The 21678-nt window shown below is 36.9% G+C and overlaps 1 protein-coding gene across 17 annotated transcripts in view; it reads right to left on the reverse strand.

Moving 5' to 3' along the window:
- Nucleotides 1–3736: 3736 nt before the first annotated feature.
- LOC124637345 (matrix metalloproteinase-14) overlaps nucleotides 3737–21678 on the reverse strand; it is a 30030-nt gene continuing 12088 nt past the window's right edge. Inside the window, exons 3-15 of one of the 17 annotated variants that reach the window (XR_006985231.1) lie at nucleotides 15404–15533; nucleotides 13223–13327; nucleotides 12903–13071; nucleotides 12071–12146; nucleotides 9816–9893; nucleotides 9542–9673; nucleotides 9202–9388; nucleotides 8758–8961; nucleotides 8378–8634; nucleotides 7957–8107; nucleotides 6302–6495; nucleotides 4627–4742; nucleotides 3737–4122 (exon numbers count right to left, since the gene is read on the reverse strand). Coding sequence is in view for 6 of the 17 variants with exons in the window: in XM_047173718.1 (XP_047029674.1) it covers nucleotides 3998–4122; nucleotides 7957–8107; nucleotides 8378–8634; nucleotides 8758–8961; nucleotides 9202–9388; nucleotides 9542–9673; nucleotides 9816–9893; nucleotides 12071–12146; nucleotides 12903–13071; nucleotides 13223–13327; nucleotides 15404–15557 (1638 nt within the window). In the remaining 11 variants the exon portion in view is untranslated. Of the gene's footprint in view, nucleotides 4743–4838; nucleotides 6496–7956; nucleotides 8108–8377; nucleotides 8635–8757; nucleotides 8962–9201; nucleotides 9389–9541; nucleotides 9674–9815; nucleotides 9894–12070; nucleotides 12147–12902; nucleotides 13072–13222; nucleotides 13328–15403; nucleotides 15558–21678 lie in introns of those variants that run through there. The other 16 variants (XR_006985224.1, XR_006985235.1, XR_006985227.1 and 13 more) reach the window with 16 other exon arrangements.

Genomic DNA, 21678 nt, shown 5'->3' on the forward strand with positions numbered 1-21678 from the left:
TATGTAAGCAAAACACCAAATCGTAGCCTTTACATTCACAACAGTTATCCACGACATAGTAAGTAATAAACAAACCAGTGTGCGGTACGTTCTACATTGTCTCAAGCGCTGTGATATGTACTCGAACACATTACGATGTTGTATTCACTCAGTACCAATAAGTATGTACTCGTTGACGTTCGGTCAAGTGTTTCCGTAATCGTGATGTTCATATATTTTGTACGACTTATTATTATTTCCGATGACTGCCAGTAGATGTCACTATGCTTAGGGGTATAAAATGTAAGATGTGGTTCGGCTGTGGTATTAAAATCACTCAATAAATTAGATCTCTTTTCTGAAAGTGTTTTTAATTATAGTTCGGCCATTCAGAGAATGCGTTCCTGACACGTCGCGATTGAACTGACGACGTAACTTTGCAATGGCGTTGCAGTTACGATAAAAATATTTTTGCTGGTTGTTTACCGTTTTAACAATTGAGGAGCATTAAAACAACATTATTATATCAATAATCAATGAATGTTATAATTTTGTGCCAAACTGAGTGTCAAATAACTTGGTAAACAATATTTTTCTAAATCTATACTGCGCTATTACAAGGTTATGTCAGCGGTTTATATTTTGTAGTGCTGTGCTAAAAATAACAGGCAAGTATCGTAATCTGTTCTTATACAGTTATAATATAAAATAATACGTTTTGATTTTCTTTTTAAGAATTGGAAAATAATGGACTATAAGACTTAATTATAACTTTTATGAAATATAAAAATAAAACTATGACCAAACCGCATTTTTATACTTAGATTAAAAATGGTAACCCCAAATGGCGTTATGGGCCGCCATTTTGTGACGCTAAAACAGTCGTCCGTTGTCGTTTCGTGCGCATAGACCACGTTTTTCAAGTGTTTTCGATCTGTTTTTATTTGATTACCCGGCTTTTGTTAGACCGAGATATCAGGATTGATTCTGTTATTGATAATAATATAATTATACATGTAGGCGAAGATGATGATGAAGACACCACCTCCTCAAGCAAATCGGAGTCTGATTAATATTCTGTTCGCACATTCAATTCAATGTACTTGTAACAAAGAATAAATAAAACAATTTTATTATATGAATATTACCTTTTTTTTTTGGTTTCCACTTAAATAACTAAAATATAAAACAAATGATTCCGCCAATTTAAAACGAAAATAATCTTAAAATAATGCGGCGGTTCATTTTGAAGGAACGGTAACGAACTCAGTGTTATGTTGTGCCCATCACTAGTCGTGACTAACTGATAGGTGTCAGGAACGCATTCTCTGAACGGCCGAAGTATAATACCCAACACAAAAAAAGTGATTATGAAGTTATAAATAAAATATTTGCAAAAGACTTGCAGGCGTAACGTCACATTGTCAAAGTATCTGGATATCGCGAGAGTCTTGGTATATATTTTAATGGCACAACCGAATCTTAAGAAACAACGAATATGATTCACGATTGAAGTTTTGTAATGCATATAATCGATTTCATTTCATTGATCTAGTACAGTGAAATAGCACAGAAGTATGCGGACGTTTCAGTTAATGTATTGTTAAACAAGCATTGGGCATCAAAGTACCGATTACAATGATATAATGGCTGAGGTTTCAGTTTGCGCGGTCGCTCTCATGTTGTGCGGATCCTCTGATGATTATGATGTTCTCGGGTAATGTTACGCTTACCTACTACAAGTAACACGATACGATATGGCCTTCCATTGTCTAGGCTGGACTTAAGTAAATTAAGACACATTTGAAAATGTATCAAGTCTTATGAAGTTATAGTGTATCAATACATAATACATATAAATAGATTTAACAATTTGTACGTTATTTTAAACTAAAATTTCATAAGTAAGCGATTCATATTTCAAACCCCGAAAGTTTCTCTTTAGAGTACACGTCTAAATTTAACTCGTTGGGTAAAGTTACTTTTTTATTTGATCTGAATAAGTTTGTTTACTGAATAAGTAAGTAGATAAATCAAAGTCATTTTTAGTAGTTGTTATATCTATATTACAACTTACCTATATAATTATGCAGCTTTTGAAGTACACGAGTGGACGATTGCGTGTTCAGAAGAGATTTATTCTGTGATTGTAGGCAGCTCAAATATTTATACTGAACATACGGACTTATTGCAAAGTCTGTTGTCAGTACACCCTGTAATTAACTAGATTAACATTTAGATCACTAAATAGTAAGATCATGCCGTATATGTAGGGGAATTGGTGCTAGTTCGTAACTCTATACTTGTCTCAGTAAGTTCGCCGCAATACTTTGACAAGAAACATGTAGTTACTGACGAACTTCGATCCCATTAGTTTACCAGTCCGATTAATTAATGTACTTTCAAGTAATATTGAAGGCAAACCGTATGTATTATATTTAACGTATGATCATTTCATGTCAGCTGTCAACTCGTGTACTCGCAAATTGTTGTAAGAAATGTGACCAGTCTGTAAAAGTATTCAATACATGTTTGGAAACAGATGAGTCTAAAACTTTCGAAGTAACGAAGATGTCTCCGATCTATCTACTTATTTGTTTGTTTGAAAGATCTGTTCATAAATTAGTATAAATATAATGAATGTCATTAGTGTTATTTCCATTAAAAGTGAATGTTTTGTGTTAATTTGATAGCGTTACGTTGGCTCTAGGTGAGGAGTTGTAGCCGTTCATCTGATATTGTTTAGTTACACTTCCTTGTACATTTTGTACTGTTTACACTGAACGTGTGATTGCGTGTTCGTATTTAGTTCTAACTGTACAGAATCGCATCGGTCTCATTTATTCTTGATGAGTTCTAGATCATATAAATATATGTATGATTATGAGGACTTTAAAACATCATATACCGAAGTTGAACTTGTTTATGTTAAATATCGTTTTGATAAAATATGTAGTTAGGATTGCACTGTTGATGAAAAGTACATTAAACTAAATAATTGTCGATCTGTCATCAGGACTGCTTAAACATAATTTTAATCTCTATAAATAATATCATTAAATTGCCTAATTCATAGTGAGAGAGGTAGTGTAGAATAAAATCTTAACTCATAATGATTACAAGGGTAAGCACTTGCGGGCGGCTGCGGCGCGCAGCGCGGGCGCGTGCGCGTCGCGGCGCCCGCGCACTGCCAGCACGCGGGCTCTGATATATTGATATGATCTAGGATGTGTTTGTAGGTGTTTCTCGAGTAGTGATCGTGTAAGTCTTATGTTACGCCTTCTAAATGATTATAAACTGTTAGTGTGCGACGAGGGCTCGCGGGTGGCTGCGGCACGCCCGGCCGCTACGCCCGCCTACGCCGTAGGCGCGGCGTAGCGGCCGCGTAGTCCGTCGTGGGCCGCGCCACCGTCGCATGTAGACATCGTTCGACACTCGAAGTAAGATTAATCACGTTCGAATAATCGTAGACAGATTTTGAAATTTAATATTATTTGCATTTTCCTAAGAGTTAGAACGATTGAGACAGTAGGTCGCACGACCGTGTTATGATGAATTGTGAAGATGTTTATTAAAAAAATGCGTTTATGAAAATGGAATAAAAACGAAAAATATTGTCATATTTAAAACTGTAATTAATAACTTAAGAAGAATTATTGGGAAAACAGAAAAACGTTAAATAAACCGATTAAAAATACAAACGCGAGTATTATTTTCCCCTCATGAGTTACAGGTATAATCAAATAAAATGCAAGAATATGATCACTTTAAATATTTAATATAAAATTGTCGCTTACGTCAATATCACACACGAGCTTACATCATCTATTTATCTTAAGTATAAAAACTATGACTTCGCATTAAATTATCGTTCTCGCAGTATAAAAAAGGCGCACTCGTCATCACAGCAGCGCATTCGCTATACACAATATACCGAACGCGTCCAGGCACACTGCACACATCACAGTCAGTGCCGCGGCGGCGCGGCGGGGGGCGAGGCCCGGGGGCGGGGCGGGCGCTAGGCGCGCGGGCGCAGCGCCTGCGTCACCAACGCCACGAGCGGCGCCGCCAGCGCCGACAGCGACAGCGGCGTCAGCGAGCTCGCGCCACTGTGCCCGCTGTTGTCGCCAGAATCCGACCCATCTGTACATACAACACTTTATGCTTAACTTGAACTATTACTGTGATCGTGGACGACCACTCTTCCCAACCATTTCGTTATAAAGACAGAATCCGTTCCTATAATACTTTACTACTTTACTAGTTTTAAAAGTGATGTTGACTTCATGAACTTCCTTCACATGACTTTATAGTGACAATTATTTTAAAATGCAACGAATTCTGCTTCATACATTCTTAACTGGTTAGGACGAGTAGCACACGACAACATGCTGTAGTGTATAGTGCGCTGTGAGGTTTTAAAACCTTACAAAAATAATTATCAACTTAAAAGGACAAAGTGCATTAGGACATTGGACACAACAGTAACACAAATGTAAAATGTGCGAATGTACAGATACTGTGAATTCCATTTCTACAGACTTAAGAAAGGTTACAACCACGTTTTGGTTGTATAAACTATCTAAATTATAAAAGAAGTGGAATTAACTGTATCTGAAAATCATAATGAAATTAAAATAAACCTACAGATGCGGATGAGTGAAGACGCGGCGGAGTGAAAACCCTCCTAATATATGAAGCGGCTCGGGGCCACGAGTGAACCTCAAGTTACAGTCTAGCGCCTGAAGACTGAACGCTCACCACTGAAACATCAAGTTGCCTTTAGCAACAATACTTTAGTTCCCCGCAACCGGTACCACTACGTGCTACTAACTACTACTATCATTACTATTTACATCGTTTACTTGCAGGCTTTCGTTTCACTTTTCATGTTAGAGGATACTTTTCAACAAATACATTGTAGCATAAACAGTTACTTATTCAACCCAACATTTTTCAAAATGGGAGGGTACCAAGTCAGAGTTAGTACTTAAATTTCATAAAAATATAATACAAAAATAAAAGCTTAATCTTGATTTATGCTTTTATATCTCCTTTTACCTTTATTAATCGGTAAATATTTATGTGTTTTTACCATTGAAGCAATGCCATGACTTTTTTACTGGTAAACTCTTAATAAAATTGATTTCATAAACAATATTTAACATGTCAGTGAAACGAAAAACACTCCTTATACTTGATCCAATTCAAGCATGCATTATTACTTTTGAAAGAAACTGTTCTCAAATATTCAATTTGACACAAAAACAGTTCCAGTAAATATCATACTGTACAATTTCTACAGATATTCTACAAACGTTTGATTAATAAATTCTACTTGGTTGTTAAAAAAATATCACCTCTCTGAGTATCAGTGAGTCAGAGTCATGCTTCACGCTCATGTTAGTCACAAAACTATTACAATATATAAATATGGACATGGACATTCATGTCAACAATAATTATTATTATCAATCCATGCATACAGCATACAGTTTTATACGTATGACGTGTTTCAGAATCGCTAGGAATCACTGATTTATCATGATAGGATTTTTTCCATTCTTGATTCCTAGTATGCTCATTGATGCAATAAGTTGCAAGATTCATCGGAATTTAATTGAAATAAATTAGTACAAGTCGTGATGTTAATAATTTACTAATCTCATTGTATCATGCACCGTGTGTTTTTGTGATACACAGTGCTAGTAATCCAAATCAAACGTGCTATCTGCATCAAGTGGGTCAAAAACTTTATCTTACACTGATACACATCTTCGTCGATTGGACGAAAATAATCGCCCACGGCTCAACTCATTAAATGTTCAATACAACTACGTTTATTTTACGCTTGGAAACTCCTGGAAACCGACGAGGTTTTAAATAAATAAATAATATTTTTCTATATACTCTGTCACCTTTTCCGTGTACAAAAACGAACTCTGTGCTTAAACAATCACTAAACTACTACCCCAGTATAAGCTTTACTAACTACAAAGTTAATACTCAGAAACCAAAAGACCCAGAACTCCGAACACCCGATAGCAAGACGAGGTAATATCATTGCATGGAACGAAACCATTATTTCTTAGGTAGATACAATTCAGAAAACGAAACATTTCGTTTTGTAAAACTTTTGACACCTGAATATACAGTGTGGCTTATAATTGTATGTACCTAAGAAATTCGATGAGTTAAAAGTAATGTTAATATGAGTAAGCAAAGCGTTAGAAGCTACTTACAAACCAGCGTGGTTGCTTCCACCTCAAGCATAGAACTAACTACCATGCAGAAACATGCAAGTGAAATGAAATAAACGTACAGGCAGCGCGCGACAAGCTCGCCGGTACTAAAATCACCGCTTATTTTCTATAATCTCACTGGTATTCTTATATTGTATGTAACTAATTGAGTCTTTGTTCTTTATGCAATTTTTCTATGTACAATATTCAGGAACACTCCACCGAGGCTATTTCCTGAACCAGAAGAATGATCTGGGAGCGGATGATTTTACACCTAGAAAAAAACACACACACATCGAAACGTGAACATGCCCAGCCACCGATATTATTGCTATGACAACACGGTGACTGTTTGTTGTTTGTGACATTAACATAGTGATTAAAACCAATAAAAATGTTGGTGCAAACACTGAACAAAAAATGTGAAAACTGAATCAACATAAAACGAATCCCATATTTACCGGATCGACGGACGGCACTTTAATCAATCAAGTTTTCTCCTAAAATTGAAAACAACGCAATGTTTCAAGGTTTTTTATATATTTTTAATTAATAGGTTTAACACTATTTGACTGTACTCATTCTTTAACCTAATCGATTCGGCAAATATTTATTTCTTTATCAAAGTGTATAAAAAATCTTGGACAATTAAAGTGATTGGTGCTTGTGCTAATCTGTGCTTGCATTGCAAAGTAAATCTAAATTGTTCTTTTTTTTCACAGAAAACATCGCAAAATTCGACTGTGTTGAAAAAACTGTGGCCAAGTTACATATAAACTTTTCATTTTTATAAGTAATTGCAGTATACGAGTATGTTTGGTTTTTTGGGAGTATTTATGCCACAGTTTTGACAAGGACAGGTAGGATCGGAGGCGCCCAGAAGCCGCGTAGTCGTCGATGTCGAACCGGCCACCGTCTCAGCCACTGCACTCATTCAATAAGCACACAGGCAACAGCTCTCGGTATTAGTACATAGCGGCCATTATAAGCAAAACGCTTATTTGTATTAGTAGGAAACAAAGCGAATTAATTTTCGCAGTATAAAGGGTTAGTGGCTTTCCAACAAGTTATCCGTTAATAAAGCTGAAAATTAGTTAGTATTTTTTTTATATACTAGTTAGTAAATGAAAAAAAACCTATGTTAAGTTATTCTGTTAGTACACGAAAACTATTACCGTAGTTCACTACGGGTACTACAATTAGATTGTAATTGTACTAATTAACAGTTCAATTGGTTATAACAACATATAGTACAACAAATATTGGACAACAGACTTACGAGAAGGGTTTACAAAACAACTAATAGATAGACATCCACATAGACACAAGAGCAAACATGGAACAGTGGAGTCGACGAGGAGGTGTCTCGTCCCTACGGTCACATCATAAGGTAGTCAAGTATTTATCATAGTCAAGGGAGTTATAAACCAATGTCGTTGTGAGTGAGGTCAATGTGCTATTCCCATCTGGGGAGCTCTTTTACATGAATAAAGAGGTTTCATAGTACATAAGGACAAAACATGTTGAAAGATTGCAATTAAGTAGTTCCATTAAGTCATCAACAAAGTATTATTCAATTTTTTTTGCCATTTCAAATAATTGAAGATTGAACTTCGGGACTGAAAAAATCACATTGGCTTTTTAGCCATGTAGATAAAATCTATCAAGTCGACAGTTATAAAAGTCAGTCTGTTACTATGACGTCACAGTCGCGCGGTCCTGGGTGTCCGCCTACCTGCGTCGAACAGTATGTCTCCGACGTCGTCTTCGGCGACGGGGGCGTCGGAGAGGCGCGCGTTACCTCCCACGGTGCCCCGCGGCGCGCTGCTGCAGCCGAGCCACCAGAACGCCGTCGATCGAGGGAACGCGGGATTGTCTGAGTCCACCTGAATAATAATAACATGTTTTGTAGAATTTTTATAAAAAAAGAAGTCAGTTAACTTCTAAATGCGGTAATAATACAGCGATTTGACATATTCTCTATACAAACGCTGTAAGAACGTCAAACATATTCTTCAGATCGAAGTTTAAGTTATATGGCGATTGAAAAATCGGCCTTCTAGGTATAAGGCATTTAAACACCATAGAACACAGTACAGAATGAGATTTAGATGAATACACATTAATATAGTAGTTGGTGAGGTGCCCAAACTTACACTGAAAGTTCTATCATTAAACCGCCAATAGGATCCACCCTTGAAGAAGTACGTGTATCCATTGGTATATTGCAGGGCTGCGTCAATGCCATCAGGGATGCCTTCCCAGTTGGACAGCGGTTTAGGATATGTGGCCTTAACAGGTGGGCGTTGTGACGGGTCGAAGCGCCAGAACTTAGTGCCTTTGTAGAAGTAGATCTTGCCGTTGCCTGACCAGACTAAAGCAGCGTCCAGGTTGTCTGGGATACCGGTGAAACCTGTGCCAAATAATTGTAGATTAGTTTATATTAGCTTTTAAAAAGTTGAGTGTCCCTTATGATATGGGAAAATTCGGCATACTCCAGGGAAGTTTGCTGCATAAATAAAACCAAAAAGCTCACCTTCACTAATATCTTTAGGATAATCGCCGTCCATCTTCTGTCCATTATACCTCCAGTATTTGGATCCCTTAAAGAAGTAAGTCTTGCCGTTCTTGTAAGTGAAGGCAGCGTCGATGTTGCCAGGCAGGCCGGGCCATGCGCGTGCGATCAGACGCGGGTAGCCTGACGCGACACCGTCCTCCGTCAGACGCCAGTAGTGCTCGCCTGGAAAAGTTGGGGGAAATCAACAATTAGTTAGGTCCGTAATTTTCCGGGCTTGATGTATTTCCTTGATGCTTTTGAGGTTTCGTTTGCCAATAGCTGCAATCCAGTAGTATATAAGCTGTAGAGAATTTCAAATTATGACGTTACTCTATAACTTATCATTGATGATACATTTTGCTGACATGAACCCTGCAAACAAGTCTTCCTTAGTACAATAAATCTTCGAACTGATTTCCATACCTTTGAATATGAAAGTGCCACCGTCAGCCGAGTTGAAGATAGTGTCGAACTTAGGGTCGCCGCAGAGAGCTGGGTCTTCAGCTGAGGGTTGTTGCGTGGTGGCGCGAGGTACGGACGGTGGGGCGGCCGCTCCGGGCAGGCCGGGTAGGCCTCCGATGTCTGTCTGTGTCTTGTGACCATACAGAGCCTAGAAAACGTGGAAATGAAAGAAGTTATTAATCACGTAAAACAGGTAATAAATTAACTGCAAACGTCGCATCAAAGATTCGGTATGCAAGTAAATAAATAGATTTAAACATGTTTATTTATGCGAATAAAATGCCAATAAATCAGTGTTTACCTGAATGCCTTGGATGTCATCTTGGTCAAGTTGGAAGGCAGGGTCGTATCCTCGGTAGAAGGGAGCCATCAGAGCTGAACGAACATCGCTGTGGGACAACCCTAGGGAGTGACCGAACTCGTGAGCTGCGACCTGTGAACATTGCATTTTATATGTAGAATGGACGCAGTTTTCTATTTTGAATACGACCTCTCATAACTAAAAGTGACAAAAAAATATATAAGTATGTATTTACGAATTTAAAAAAATCCTTCTACATAGAGCAATGAATTACCTGGAAAAGATTGGTTCCTCTCCTCGAGTTAATGGACCACATCTCAGCGTCATCGAAGTGAGCGTCGCCGCCGTATACCTGAACAAACGAGACACAATTGAGGAAAATCAACAACAACTACTGATGAATCAATAATTGTCATATTGTTGTAAAACCTCAGCTAGGCGCACGTACAATTCTCAGTAAGTAATTAAAATGATTGATTCTGCAATAACTCATTTTAATAAAGGCATTTGCTAAAAAGTACTACAATCTTCAAGTATTTCACTTGATCGCCGTGAAAGGCAATGTCAATCATTAGGTGTTTTGTTTTGTTATGTTTAACAATATTAATTACTTATGCATACAAACACACACACTTAGGTAGGTATATGATACTTGCGTACACCTATGTGAAATGTAACCACCTAGCTAGACTGACACAAAAATATAGGAACTACTCATCAAGCATTACTTTTAACCTATTCCCATGACACAGATTAATCCCCCAGCAACAGACTCATATACTTTCTTGTGTCAACTGTGCTTGCCCAGAAAATGGATAACAAAAGATATCGTTTACATTTCATATTAGGGCAGTGGTTGGAGCAAAGCAGCCAGTAGGTAAGCCACAAAAGTATTTAGCAAGTGTTTCTAACTGTAAAATACTTTCTTATCTCCTTAACACTTGCAAAAAGTCTTGTTTGTCTAGCTCACGTTCCGTGAACACAATGTTTAGGGCACCCATTGTGCATAGAGCAACAATAATGGTTACAGCACATAGTAGCAAAGCGAATAAATATTATAATTTGTTTTGCACAATAAAACGTTTTATTATCCCATTACCACCACAAAAGAACTTTCACTATTTAGGCGTCAATCTGTTACATCCGTTATTTTTATTTGTTACGCTTTAACATAATGGAACATTCCTTTTTGTTCGAAATTCCCGCGTTTGTTCAATTTTAAAACAAAACTTTTAGCGAGTTCCCAATCTAATCGATTTCCCAAAATAATAATCATTAAACAAATTACTTGTTTTTGTGAACGCATAGTCTAGTAATCAATCTGGAAGGTGGTAAAAAGCAATATGAAAAAAGGCGAGATCGATAGCAGACATTTCGTCAGGTACTAAACGATTAACATCGTCACTTACAGCGAAACCTATTATAATTCCAATTGTTCATTGCGACACGGCCTGAATAGTAAAATTATTTGAATATCATTTGCCTAAATGCTATTGAATGCAGTCACAAATAGTTCTTTACACGTTTAAATGGAACTATGCGTGAAACTTTTTCAAAATGATCACAAATAGTCAGTTGTATTTATGTAACAAAAAACGAGTTCAATGAAACACAGTTGTTAAAATGTTAATAAACAATGCAAATGAAATATTGATATATGTACATTCTACCAAATGGATATTGAAATTAAAAAAAAAAAACATAAATAATACGTATATATACTTCCCTGCCGATTTCGGCTATGGTGACTGCTTTCAGTTATCATTGAGAGAAGAACTAGGATGATCAGCTCTTCTATGCGCCCTTTGATGGCTGCAGTACCCTATTTTATGTGTAAACGTGCGCGAGCATTGGCTGCACGTTAGGATACCGTCCACGTAGTTATAATGAATGGCTACTGGTGTTTTAGCCTTAAGAGCATCACGCTTCGCATCCAGTGCGGATTTCCTTTGCTCTTCGAAATCTTTGATCGCATTTTTAAGTAGGCCGTTCTGAGGATCAATGTTGCACCTTTTCATGTGTCTTTTCTGAACATCCTTGAAGCGTAAGAACTGGCCACCTTGTTTCCGTCTGCCGTTCTGGAGTTCAGAAAAGAAGATGCGCTTGGCCACCCTATCATCATCCATGCGTAAAACATGACCGCACCATCTGAGCTGTCGCCGCATCAGGTACGCTTCTATGCCGCAGACATTCGCGCGTCGTAGCACTTCGGTATTTCTAATCCGATCCGACCATTTGATTTTCAGAATGTCTCTTATGCACTTTAGATGAAATCGGTCCAGCGCCCGTATATGTTTCCGATAGAGGACCCATGTTTCAGCCGAGTATAAAAGATTTGGGAGGACTATGGCCTTGTAAACGGAAATAATACGTACTAATGATCTAAATGAAAAACTGTTTTCTGATAGTAATGTTTGGTTTGTTCCCCTTGACAAATCTATAGCTAAGATAAATAAGCTTTCCGAAAATAAATTTTCTGTAAAAAATATATCGTAGAAAATAGTAGAATCGTGTATTTTCAACACTTACGGGGAAGTAGGCGTGGGCAAGGGTGCCACCAGGACCATCGAAGGGGTCGCCGTCTCCGTGCTCTCCCTTCTCGAACCTACAGGAAAATTATCTCAGGTTATAAAATTTCACAGTTTCGTAATAGAGAAAAGAATTAAAAGTCATTACGTATGTTTACAATGAGCCATAAAATGGAAGTAACAATCGATAGTAATAAAATTTCCTATCCAATCAATGATGATCGCGGATCAACGCAGTGACAAGCATTACTACGTAAATAGTTACGCGTCCACCGCTCAATGACAACCATTCACGTAGTTACGCAACAGAGATTACCGCGGATTGTGACCAAAAACCTATTATGAGTGATTCAAATAACCCTACGTACAATACAGAATGGCCACTGGCACGATTTCAATATCAGCGCGATCTAAACGATGCACGGTGGCCGTGCTACCACGAAACACTCATTTTATTTCAACTTCGTTTCGCACGAACAGTACTCTAATTTTTGAATAAACTTTCAATTAAGCACGTTACAATACGAAATTAAATTGAAACCCGTTGAACCAAAATGTTGGATTACTTAAGTATTGACTTTAGAAACATTGTTTGTAGAAGTTTTCTGATTTCACCTGTTGAAATGTTCGTAACTTGGAAGTTGTAGTATTAACCTTACTGCAAGTTATAAGTGAAATTCTAAACACACGAAATACATTTCCAGCGAGCATTTTTTTGTGTTGAGCAATTTTCAACATCAATGTCAAAAACATTGCTAACTTTCTGAATTGTTTCTTTATTATATTGACTTTTCAATAGAATAGTGCGTAATGTAAATTATTTTGAAACTTGCCTGATTTCAATGTGGACTTGTCCGGACCGCTTCTGCGTAAAGGTAAGGTCTGTGTAGTCGGACCACACTGAGAAGGCTTTGGCAAGTTCATTGTCGACTTCAGCTCGGTTCAGCTTAGATGGGTACTTAGAGATCTTGTAAGTTAGGTTCTTGACGCGCCATCTTGAGCCTGAATAAAACATTTGCATAAATATTTATTTACGAGCTTAAGGTTCACAAATAAATAATATTTATTAAGGACAGTCATGGTCTTGTACAAATAGTAATTTGATATAAACAAAACGTGATAATTAATAATATTTAGCAGAAGGGTCACTCACCCTGCAGCGCGTATCTCTTGGCGCGGCTCTCTCCGAAGCCCACCTTGTCTCGCACGCCGCACCTCGGCAATGACATTACTTTTGTTGTTTCCTCGTCTAATTCGCCTGTAAACAAATCATTGAAAATATGTTTATACATTTTGCGGTTTCTAATCGACATGACTAATGTTTATAGGAAATAAACGTAACTACATAACTTTACGGATGTTAACAATGCGTAAGATCAGTTGAATTTCAATTATTATCCCATTAACATTGTAAAACATTGCGGAGTGTCAAAGGACAAACATAGATTTTTTGTAACGACCGATGACAAGGAAGTAATTACAGAAACACATCGACCAAAACCGCACACGGAAAACGATGAATAATGAGGAACCATGGTCGCACCAACCGCTGATCAGCTGCCAGTTGGAAGTTATTAGCGATGCGATCGATTTACATTCGTAGTTACGGGGAATAACAATGTAGTTGTTAAATTCATACGCCATAAGGAAAACTACTTCATCTTTAATATCTCTATTGTAGGAAAAGGAATTAATGAACTCGTGAACACGTCTGAATAACAAAAACATTACATCACTCTGTCGCAGCGGCTCCTAATTTTCAGGAAGGTGACAAAACAATTCCTAACGTTTATCGTTCCGAATAACGTCAGCATGAAACCTTTAAAGGCATCATAACGTAGTGTTGGTGACAAGCTCGTCCGAACTCGTGCACTGACCGATAATGAATTATTTATTTGTATGTATCGTCTGTGCGTTATTTGCTTACATAACAACACTGCCTTCAGTCATAGTCAAGACCAATAAACCACTTCTCGTGTCAAGGCACGTACGTGTACGAAGACGAGCGAAGCACTGCCCACATAATTCTAGCGTGTTTAAATAGTCGGTTGTGGAGATCACAGACTTATAAATTGCTTCGTGGATGTGTGTGATTGTAATAACTGTGATGGGAACGACCAAGGCTGTCGACCAACTGTATAGAGCTAACTACCGACTTTAAGGGTTACCGTTAAAATGTTAATATTGCAAATTTTATATTCAAAGCAAGTATGGCCTGTTATCATTTGAAGTGATCAACAAGGCTTTTGATCTTTATTGGTAGATGCAATTTGAAATATCTATGATGAGAGGTATTTATTGGCTTCTGGCCAAGTGGCAGCCCTGAAGAAATGATAGGCTCGCAGAGTAGACGATAGTGTAAGTAAGTATTACTTCGTTGCAAGGTCAAAGAGGCCCTTTGATGTGATCCAACATCTCATTATGTCAACCTGCGCAATTTATGAAGTGCATTAGTCTCACAACTTCAGTGATACAATGAATTCTCACCATGACTTCACTATTATATAAACGATGCAAGTTTATATACTCAAATGATTGATAGTCTTTTAATTCAATTATGATAATTGATTGTAAATAGTTTTCAGAATTAGATGGAATCATAATTAATACTACTCTATGAGTGATGACTATAACTCTATCATTTATCATCAATCTGTTGACAAATGGAAGTATTTTTTACAGGTGCCTACTTTTTATAATTGTGATAAATTGTTCAACCTGTCTTACGCGAACTCTACTCAATACAAAACTGCAATACGATTCTAAGTTAATCAAAGTAAGCAGTCGTAATATCGGATTACGCAAATTGTTCTACATAAAATTACAACGAAGTAAAATAACTGCAACTTTCACAGACCACAGCTGATTGTCTCTTAATCAAAGAGTAATGGTCCGTGAATATTTGTTGGCTGGAGCACCTTCCTATAACATTTACTGAACTGAATCATGCAGCTTAGTGCTTACTATTTACTTAGGACACTATTTTGAACAAATTAGGTCCATAATTAGTCACTAGATAAACATATCAATCACTATAACACCTACAACCATCCCAGCCGTTGGCAAACATTAGCATTGATTTATTTAAACAAGTGTGTTTTCAACGATGCATGTTTTTGTTTAGATAATATTAAATTGGGCTAGGCACACAAAGGAAAAAGTGTGATAAAGTAGGTACATTAATAGATGTTAGACTATAGTGTTCTTTTTTAGTGTTTTACTGTATTATCATTTCCTAACCTTTATTATAGTTGATAAATGGAACAGTTTGCAGTAAATTGCAGAATAATGACAGGCTTTCGAGCGATTGGCCGATAGTGGTAGATAACCTTACCTGTCGCGTTTAGCCCGGCAAAGCTCTGGAACTCAGCAATAGCTCGGCGCCACGAACTCTCGTCCATGATGTGCCCGCTCGAAGGATTCCTCACAGAGGGGCTTAGGTACCCGTACTGCGCTAAGTACATCTGAAAGTAGGCGTCATGTTCAACCTGCCGCATCCAGTTAAGGAGTAGGCCTCTGTTCTCAAACGAAAGATGTCTAGCTACTTGTTAGATTGTGATCAAAATACTGCTGGTGCGTAAGCTTTTGTTTCTAAAGTGCTTGTCTAAATGTGAATTAAATTCTAGGTGCAGTTCTAAACTTCAATCGAATGAAAACAGAGTTTCAATACAATTTGGTGCATGTATTACAGTTTACAACAATATCTCAAGAGACAACTATTAGGTATTAGGCGTCAAAATGGATTTTCTTTACAGTTACCTGACCAAGAAATGTATACATAGAGTTAATAATAAGTTAATTTCTTGTTAAAGAGGTCTCGTTTATCTGGTACAAGTAGTTGGTGACGTTATATTATCTCACATGATCGCAAGGCTACCCACCCATTGTTTACTGTCAACGCGCTTGATAACACGAAACACGTCGTTACAGCAAATACATGGTTAAGAAGATTATTTCTTATCCGACGTGTAACTCAGTTCATTCTATTCATTTCACAAGATAATCTTAATTACTGAACGTACAATTAACTTGTTATTCCTACCTTCGGACCTGGTAGATATACATAGGTAGGCTTCAGTGTTATGTTAGACGTTCAGAAGTATGTAAGTTGTCGAAGGTTTCGTTTTATGTTAGTGTTGCGTTCGGTAGTCGTGGATGGTGTACGGAGACATTGCGACCTTGGCCAGTGGCAGTGGCGGAGTGCGTGCGCTGCATCGCAATGCGCCGGCGCACATATCTCGGCGCAGCAGCGCCTGCAGGCTCTTTGTTCCCTCACGCCGGGGAATACTCGCAACAATGTCACTGTTAATCCTGCAGTCAATACCCCCAAAAGCCCGTGTTTACTATTGTCTGTCCAATGCCACGAGAATACTAAACATATTTTCAAAGATTTCTACTATTTGTTAAGCAAATCAAACGTACGTTTTACAGATATCATCACGAATGAGTGATTGACCTCTGGATGAAAAATAAATTCCTAGAGGTAATCGTGTTCAATATTTTATTGCCGAGTATTTCTATTGTTCGAAACTGCTATTTCTACATGTTATACAGATTCAATGAGTATTAATCATTTCTTGAAAAAAATGTAAATGGTATTAAAATCTGCGCGTGCAGCTTTTATATTGCAAATAAATCAATGTTTATATCGATGACTAAACGCGAGAGAATGGGTCAATTTTGGGTGTGTTGGGCAGGACATTGACACTGAGCAGCACAAAGTTGCACACCATTGTTTGTGACACAAACCAAACCGCATGACTTGTGCGTCTCGTACCGATGTAAATATTGTAACCTGCTTGGTCTACATAACTTATTGGTAACAATGTTCCTGAGCAAACTATTGTTCCTTACATGTAACAATTCTATGGAAACCCGCGGAGGTTTCAAGATACACAACGAGTATTGTCGAGCAACTGCAAAAAGTAGCGTCTCACCGGCAAAGCATATTTAACCTGGGCTTTTAAGTGAAAGGAATAAGAACAGCCGAGTTACAGACGAAGGATTATTGATGGAGGCGTTTAAAGAATGGATTGGTATGAGCATATCGGGGTCAGTATGTTCCATGAGTAACGGGTACTGTCGGAGCCTGCGCCCGCGTTGATCTCACGGCGGTGCCTGCGGCGTGCCTGCTCCACAGACCCACTTAAGTCATGCAAATTTGTATAGCCTGAGGGGGCGTCAAACGGCACGTATCACGCATCATCGCTGTGTAACAATGTTAATTGGAAAAAATAACATGCTCCGGACATGTATTTTGACAAACATAATGCAGGAGACGCTGGGTAATGTCTGCCGAACACACCTCATTTAAGGCGATTTTAAGTTTTAAGAACCACTATGTTAAAGCGATTTAATTTAAACCGTTACTCATTTTTAACAGGAATTATGGTCCGATTTATATTACTTACACCGTTAATGTAATGATGTTTAAGCACCAGTTTTATGATTAAATTGATTGAACATATTTTTTGGTATAATATCTTCGTCTTTCCTCAGAAGGATAAGGCAGAGACGTATGATACGTTTATACGAACGTAGAGTGTACACATTTCATCAATAAACAGTTATGAAAAATTGTTTTAATTGAAAATAAAACTTGTGTGCTCTCTTAAAACGCGTGTTTGTAATTACGTATGAACTGTAAATCCTTAACGTTTGGACGTGACTATATTTTGTGGTAATAAAGACTCTAGGATCTTAAGTATTTGAACAAAGCACGACTATATACCAATCCTGACGCAAGTAATTTTCAATAGAAAGAACTAACGGTTCGGCTTACATTACGGAATTTCAATAGAAAGGATTACGTGTCGAGTGAATTAAAATGTCCAAAACCACGTGGTCGGAGTGAATCATTAGGTCAAATATTATAGTAGTGACAAGCTTTGTAATGCCAAAGACTCATAAATAAGTGATTAGTTTAATCATAGTAATAATATTTAAGTATCTTCTCGTCTAATTTTTTTACCCGATTACGGAAAACCCTAATGAAAAATAATGGATTTATTTATTCACATTCAGAAATATTTTTTTATTTTACCTAAATCCATTTGATCACATCGGTATCAATTTGAACAGAGTCAATTTATATGAAATGTGCTAATCGATAAAGTAAATAAATGTCCACTTGAAAAGACATCTGTGTCATTGACCTATTTATTTTTATATTGTGATTCACACACTCCTCTGTTTGTAAAAATATGTGTTTTTGCTCATTATTCAGCCCTAAACTTAGTCATAACTTCATGACTATGTTGCAGTTCCGGTCCCGACCTACCTTTTGTGTATTCTGTATGTCATTGTTTGAAGGTAATGTATATTTTGTGATAAAGGTAATTTTATCAGGCAGGAAAGGAGGAATCTGTCCTTCTGATTTCATGTTCAAATTGAAGGCCTTATTGATACTGCTAAAACAAAAAATATTTCTCTATGTATTTACATTTATCGCTCACTTAAATATGTTCACATTTGAACATAGGTCTAAACGGTATTCGTATTAACATCACATGCAGCACACAATAAATTCAATCAATAAAACAAATATAATAATGGCATTGGCATACGTTGTTACGTAACATAATTGTTGTATTATATTCGTTATTAGTATTCAGAGAGGCACGACAAAAAAGGCGCAATACGTACACATGTGCGGGACTTTGGTATGGGACGATTATCTACTGACCGATTACAATGTAAACCATGCGGGCATTTAATGACACCTATGTATGATTGCGTACCTCGCTTATTGTTGGATAACTGCTGACATTGGCTCGGATTCACGTGGAGCCATCATTAAATTGCCCTCCGGTATTATGGTAAAATCGAGAGCCGTCCATACACAGCCATAAACTATTGTGTAACAATAAATCACCTTTAATTTGCATTAGAATTGCTTTTTATCGTGTTTAAACAAGAATTTGCAATTACTTAACGCTGATAATGATCGTCATTTAAAATTATATTGTATGCGTAGTTGAATTTATAATTCTCGGACTACTATAGTAAGTTAACAGCACAGTGAGTAGAATTATATCCTTTGTAAAATTAATTATTAAAAAAATCGTCTAAAAATGTTTAACTGCCGCTTATAAAGTTTAAAAGTACAGCCAGTCAACTTTAACCCTACCATATTAAGAGACAGTCAGACTCATGCAGTGCACATGCTGGAAAGACAAACAAAACAGGTTGCTCATTACTAGCTATCACAATGGCTCGCCAATCATAATCACTAGTCTGAAGTGCTTAATAGGAATTGTTGTAAATATGCTTCGGTGGTCACGCGACGACGTTCCGGGAAGTACATCTGTTCTCTTCAATCGAGATATGCCGTACCGGGAGTATGTGACACGTGTAAATATTCGTCAACACTTCTTTTCCGTGTGACTAATGGTTCTACTCATGAATGTGAAGATAGCGGTTCTATTTTGACAGCTCCTAATGATCGAACACGGCATGCGCTAACGGTTTTATGATTGTTTTTTTTTTCTGTGCCACTAAGTTGAGCAAGCCAACGGGTATTACTGAGAAACTGCAAACTGAAATTTATATGTATTTATTTATGCATTTGTCAGATTTCTGTGTCTTTTACATATAAAATAAAAGCCGAACTGAGCTTAACTTATCTGTCTATCTCTGTCAGAAATTTGAAATTTTCTAGAAGTAACCATAGAGAAATTCTATTTCAAAACATTTTTCTTTCTTTGTTTGTATTTCAGAGCATTCTTTGCAGAATTTATCAAAAACAAGCACTAGATAAGATAGGTTTGCTTTGCATTAATCCTGAGAAGTGTAAGTTGGCAATAAATACCTATAGTGCATTTATCTTGTTACGATGCTAACGACCAGCGCCGCCCACGCCACTTATTGCAGCATCTCTGGACTACGTACTTACGTACAATCTGTTATTACCATTATGTGTTTATACTACCTTAGCCATGAACTTATATAGGATGAAAACAAATAATCCTACCATATCCACAGATATTAAATGAGAATCATTAAAATAGCTCTCCTAAATTGCTAAACCAAGTTTTTCATCACTCACCATGTAATATTTGAAGTACCTATCTAATGTGAACAATTTGTGAACTATTTTTGACAAGGTTAAATACATTATTGTTGTATGTGGTTGTACATTAAATGTACTATCGGCGGTCGTAAATAACAAAATAAATATTAATTATATTTATGAGTCGTTAAATCTAAATAATGGAAAGTATAACTGCTGGATTTGTCATACATTTGCATACTGTATACACAGTTTAGCGTCTTGATTTGTCATTACATCCAGTGTACATGTAATTAAATTAAAGTATGTATTTGTATCACGCAGTTGCATACATTTGTACGAATTAGTGTATGATCGCGTTTTATATACCACGTGGTCCTCGGTGACATGTTTTCACCACTGCGCCACCAACTACTCGTGGACTATATTAATTTTATTATAATACCAAACAACATAATTAAGGTGTTATAGTTATTAATTTCTAACTACGTATCAAAGTGTCGCACTTGTCATAAAACACATGCATAATTTGTTTGAAAAGTGACTAAAGGATCTCGAAGAATAATGTATAAAACTCAATTATTGCAAACGCAAAGAAGTAAACGACAGATATTAATTATGTAATTACACTCCATGCTCGTTAATTCTTTCACAATGTTTACAACAACACTGAGTGCACGTCGTGAGTGAGTGGTGGGGATGAATTTTCCGACGATAATAAAGTTACCATTCAATTCAAATCCACACACCTGTTTAACTGTTAATATCAATATTATGTAAACAATTTTTTGTTCCGTTTACATGCATATTATAAAAGGGCGGTAAGCTTTGTACACGTGTCAACGCCACGATAATTACTAATATATATTTTCCCGCGAACGTGAGTCGTTTCAGGAATGTCCGTATAAAAACGCCTCAGAAAAACAAACACAGAGGGCCTTCCATGCATTTCCAATTTAAAAATACATATGTTGAAGATAAATTGCTTCCATACAAACATTAGATGAATATTTAATTTAGACTGGCGTCTATTATGTAAGTCAAAACAACATGTTTGTTTGTCCATCCATCTCATCAGTTTATGTATGTTAATAAATCTCATTGAAATGTAACTTAATTGCTCTGAACATGATATTTTGATTTATTCTTGAATGTCACTTCTATGTTTGTTGCAAGCATCGTGCAGCTTTGTGGTGTTTTTTCTGATATTTAATTAATAATGAATGACAGATAAATAACATAATATTTTTAATTATCCAAGTCTTAGTTATGATATACCTACCTATAAGTAACTTCTGTGTTGTTTCTTGTATGTTGTCTTTAAAAGAAAGCTCTACCTACATGAAAATCAGTGACTCAACTTAGTAAAACTATTAGTAGCTTATTCAACGCTGGCCTAATATGCGGTTGCTGAATTATTAACCGACTTCCTGCGGTTAGGATAGGTAGGCTGCGCTCGCACCGCCAACCGCACTTATTTCACCGCACGCGCAGGATAGATAATTGCCCGCGTAATTAATTTCAATTATGCTGCGATTGACGAAAGATTAAAATAGAATTTATCGCGTGTGAAACCCCACTTTTCCGTAGTAGAATGT

Source organism: Helicoverpa zea, chromosome 2 (assembly GCF_022581195.2).
Source record: "Helicoverpa zea isolate HzStark_Cry1AcR chromosome 2, ilHelZeax1.1, whole genome shotgun sequence".
Lineage (NCBI taxonomy): Eukaryota > Metazoa > Arthropoda > Insecta > Lepidoptera > Noctuidae > Helicoverpa > Helicoverpa zea.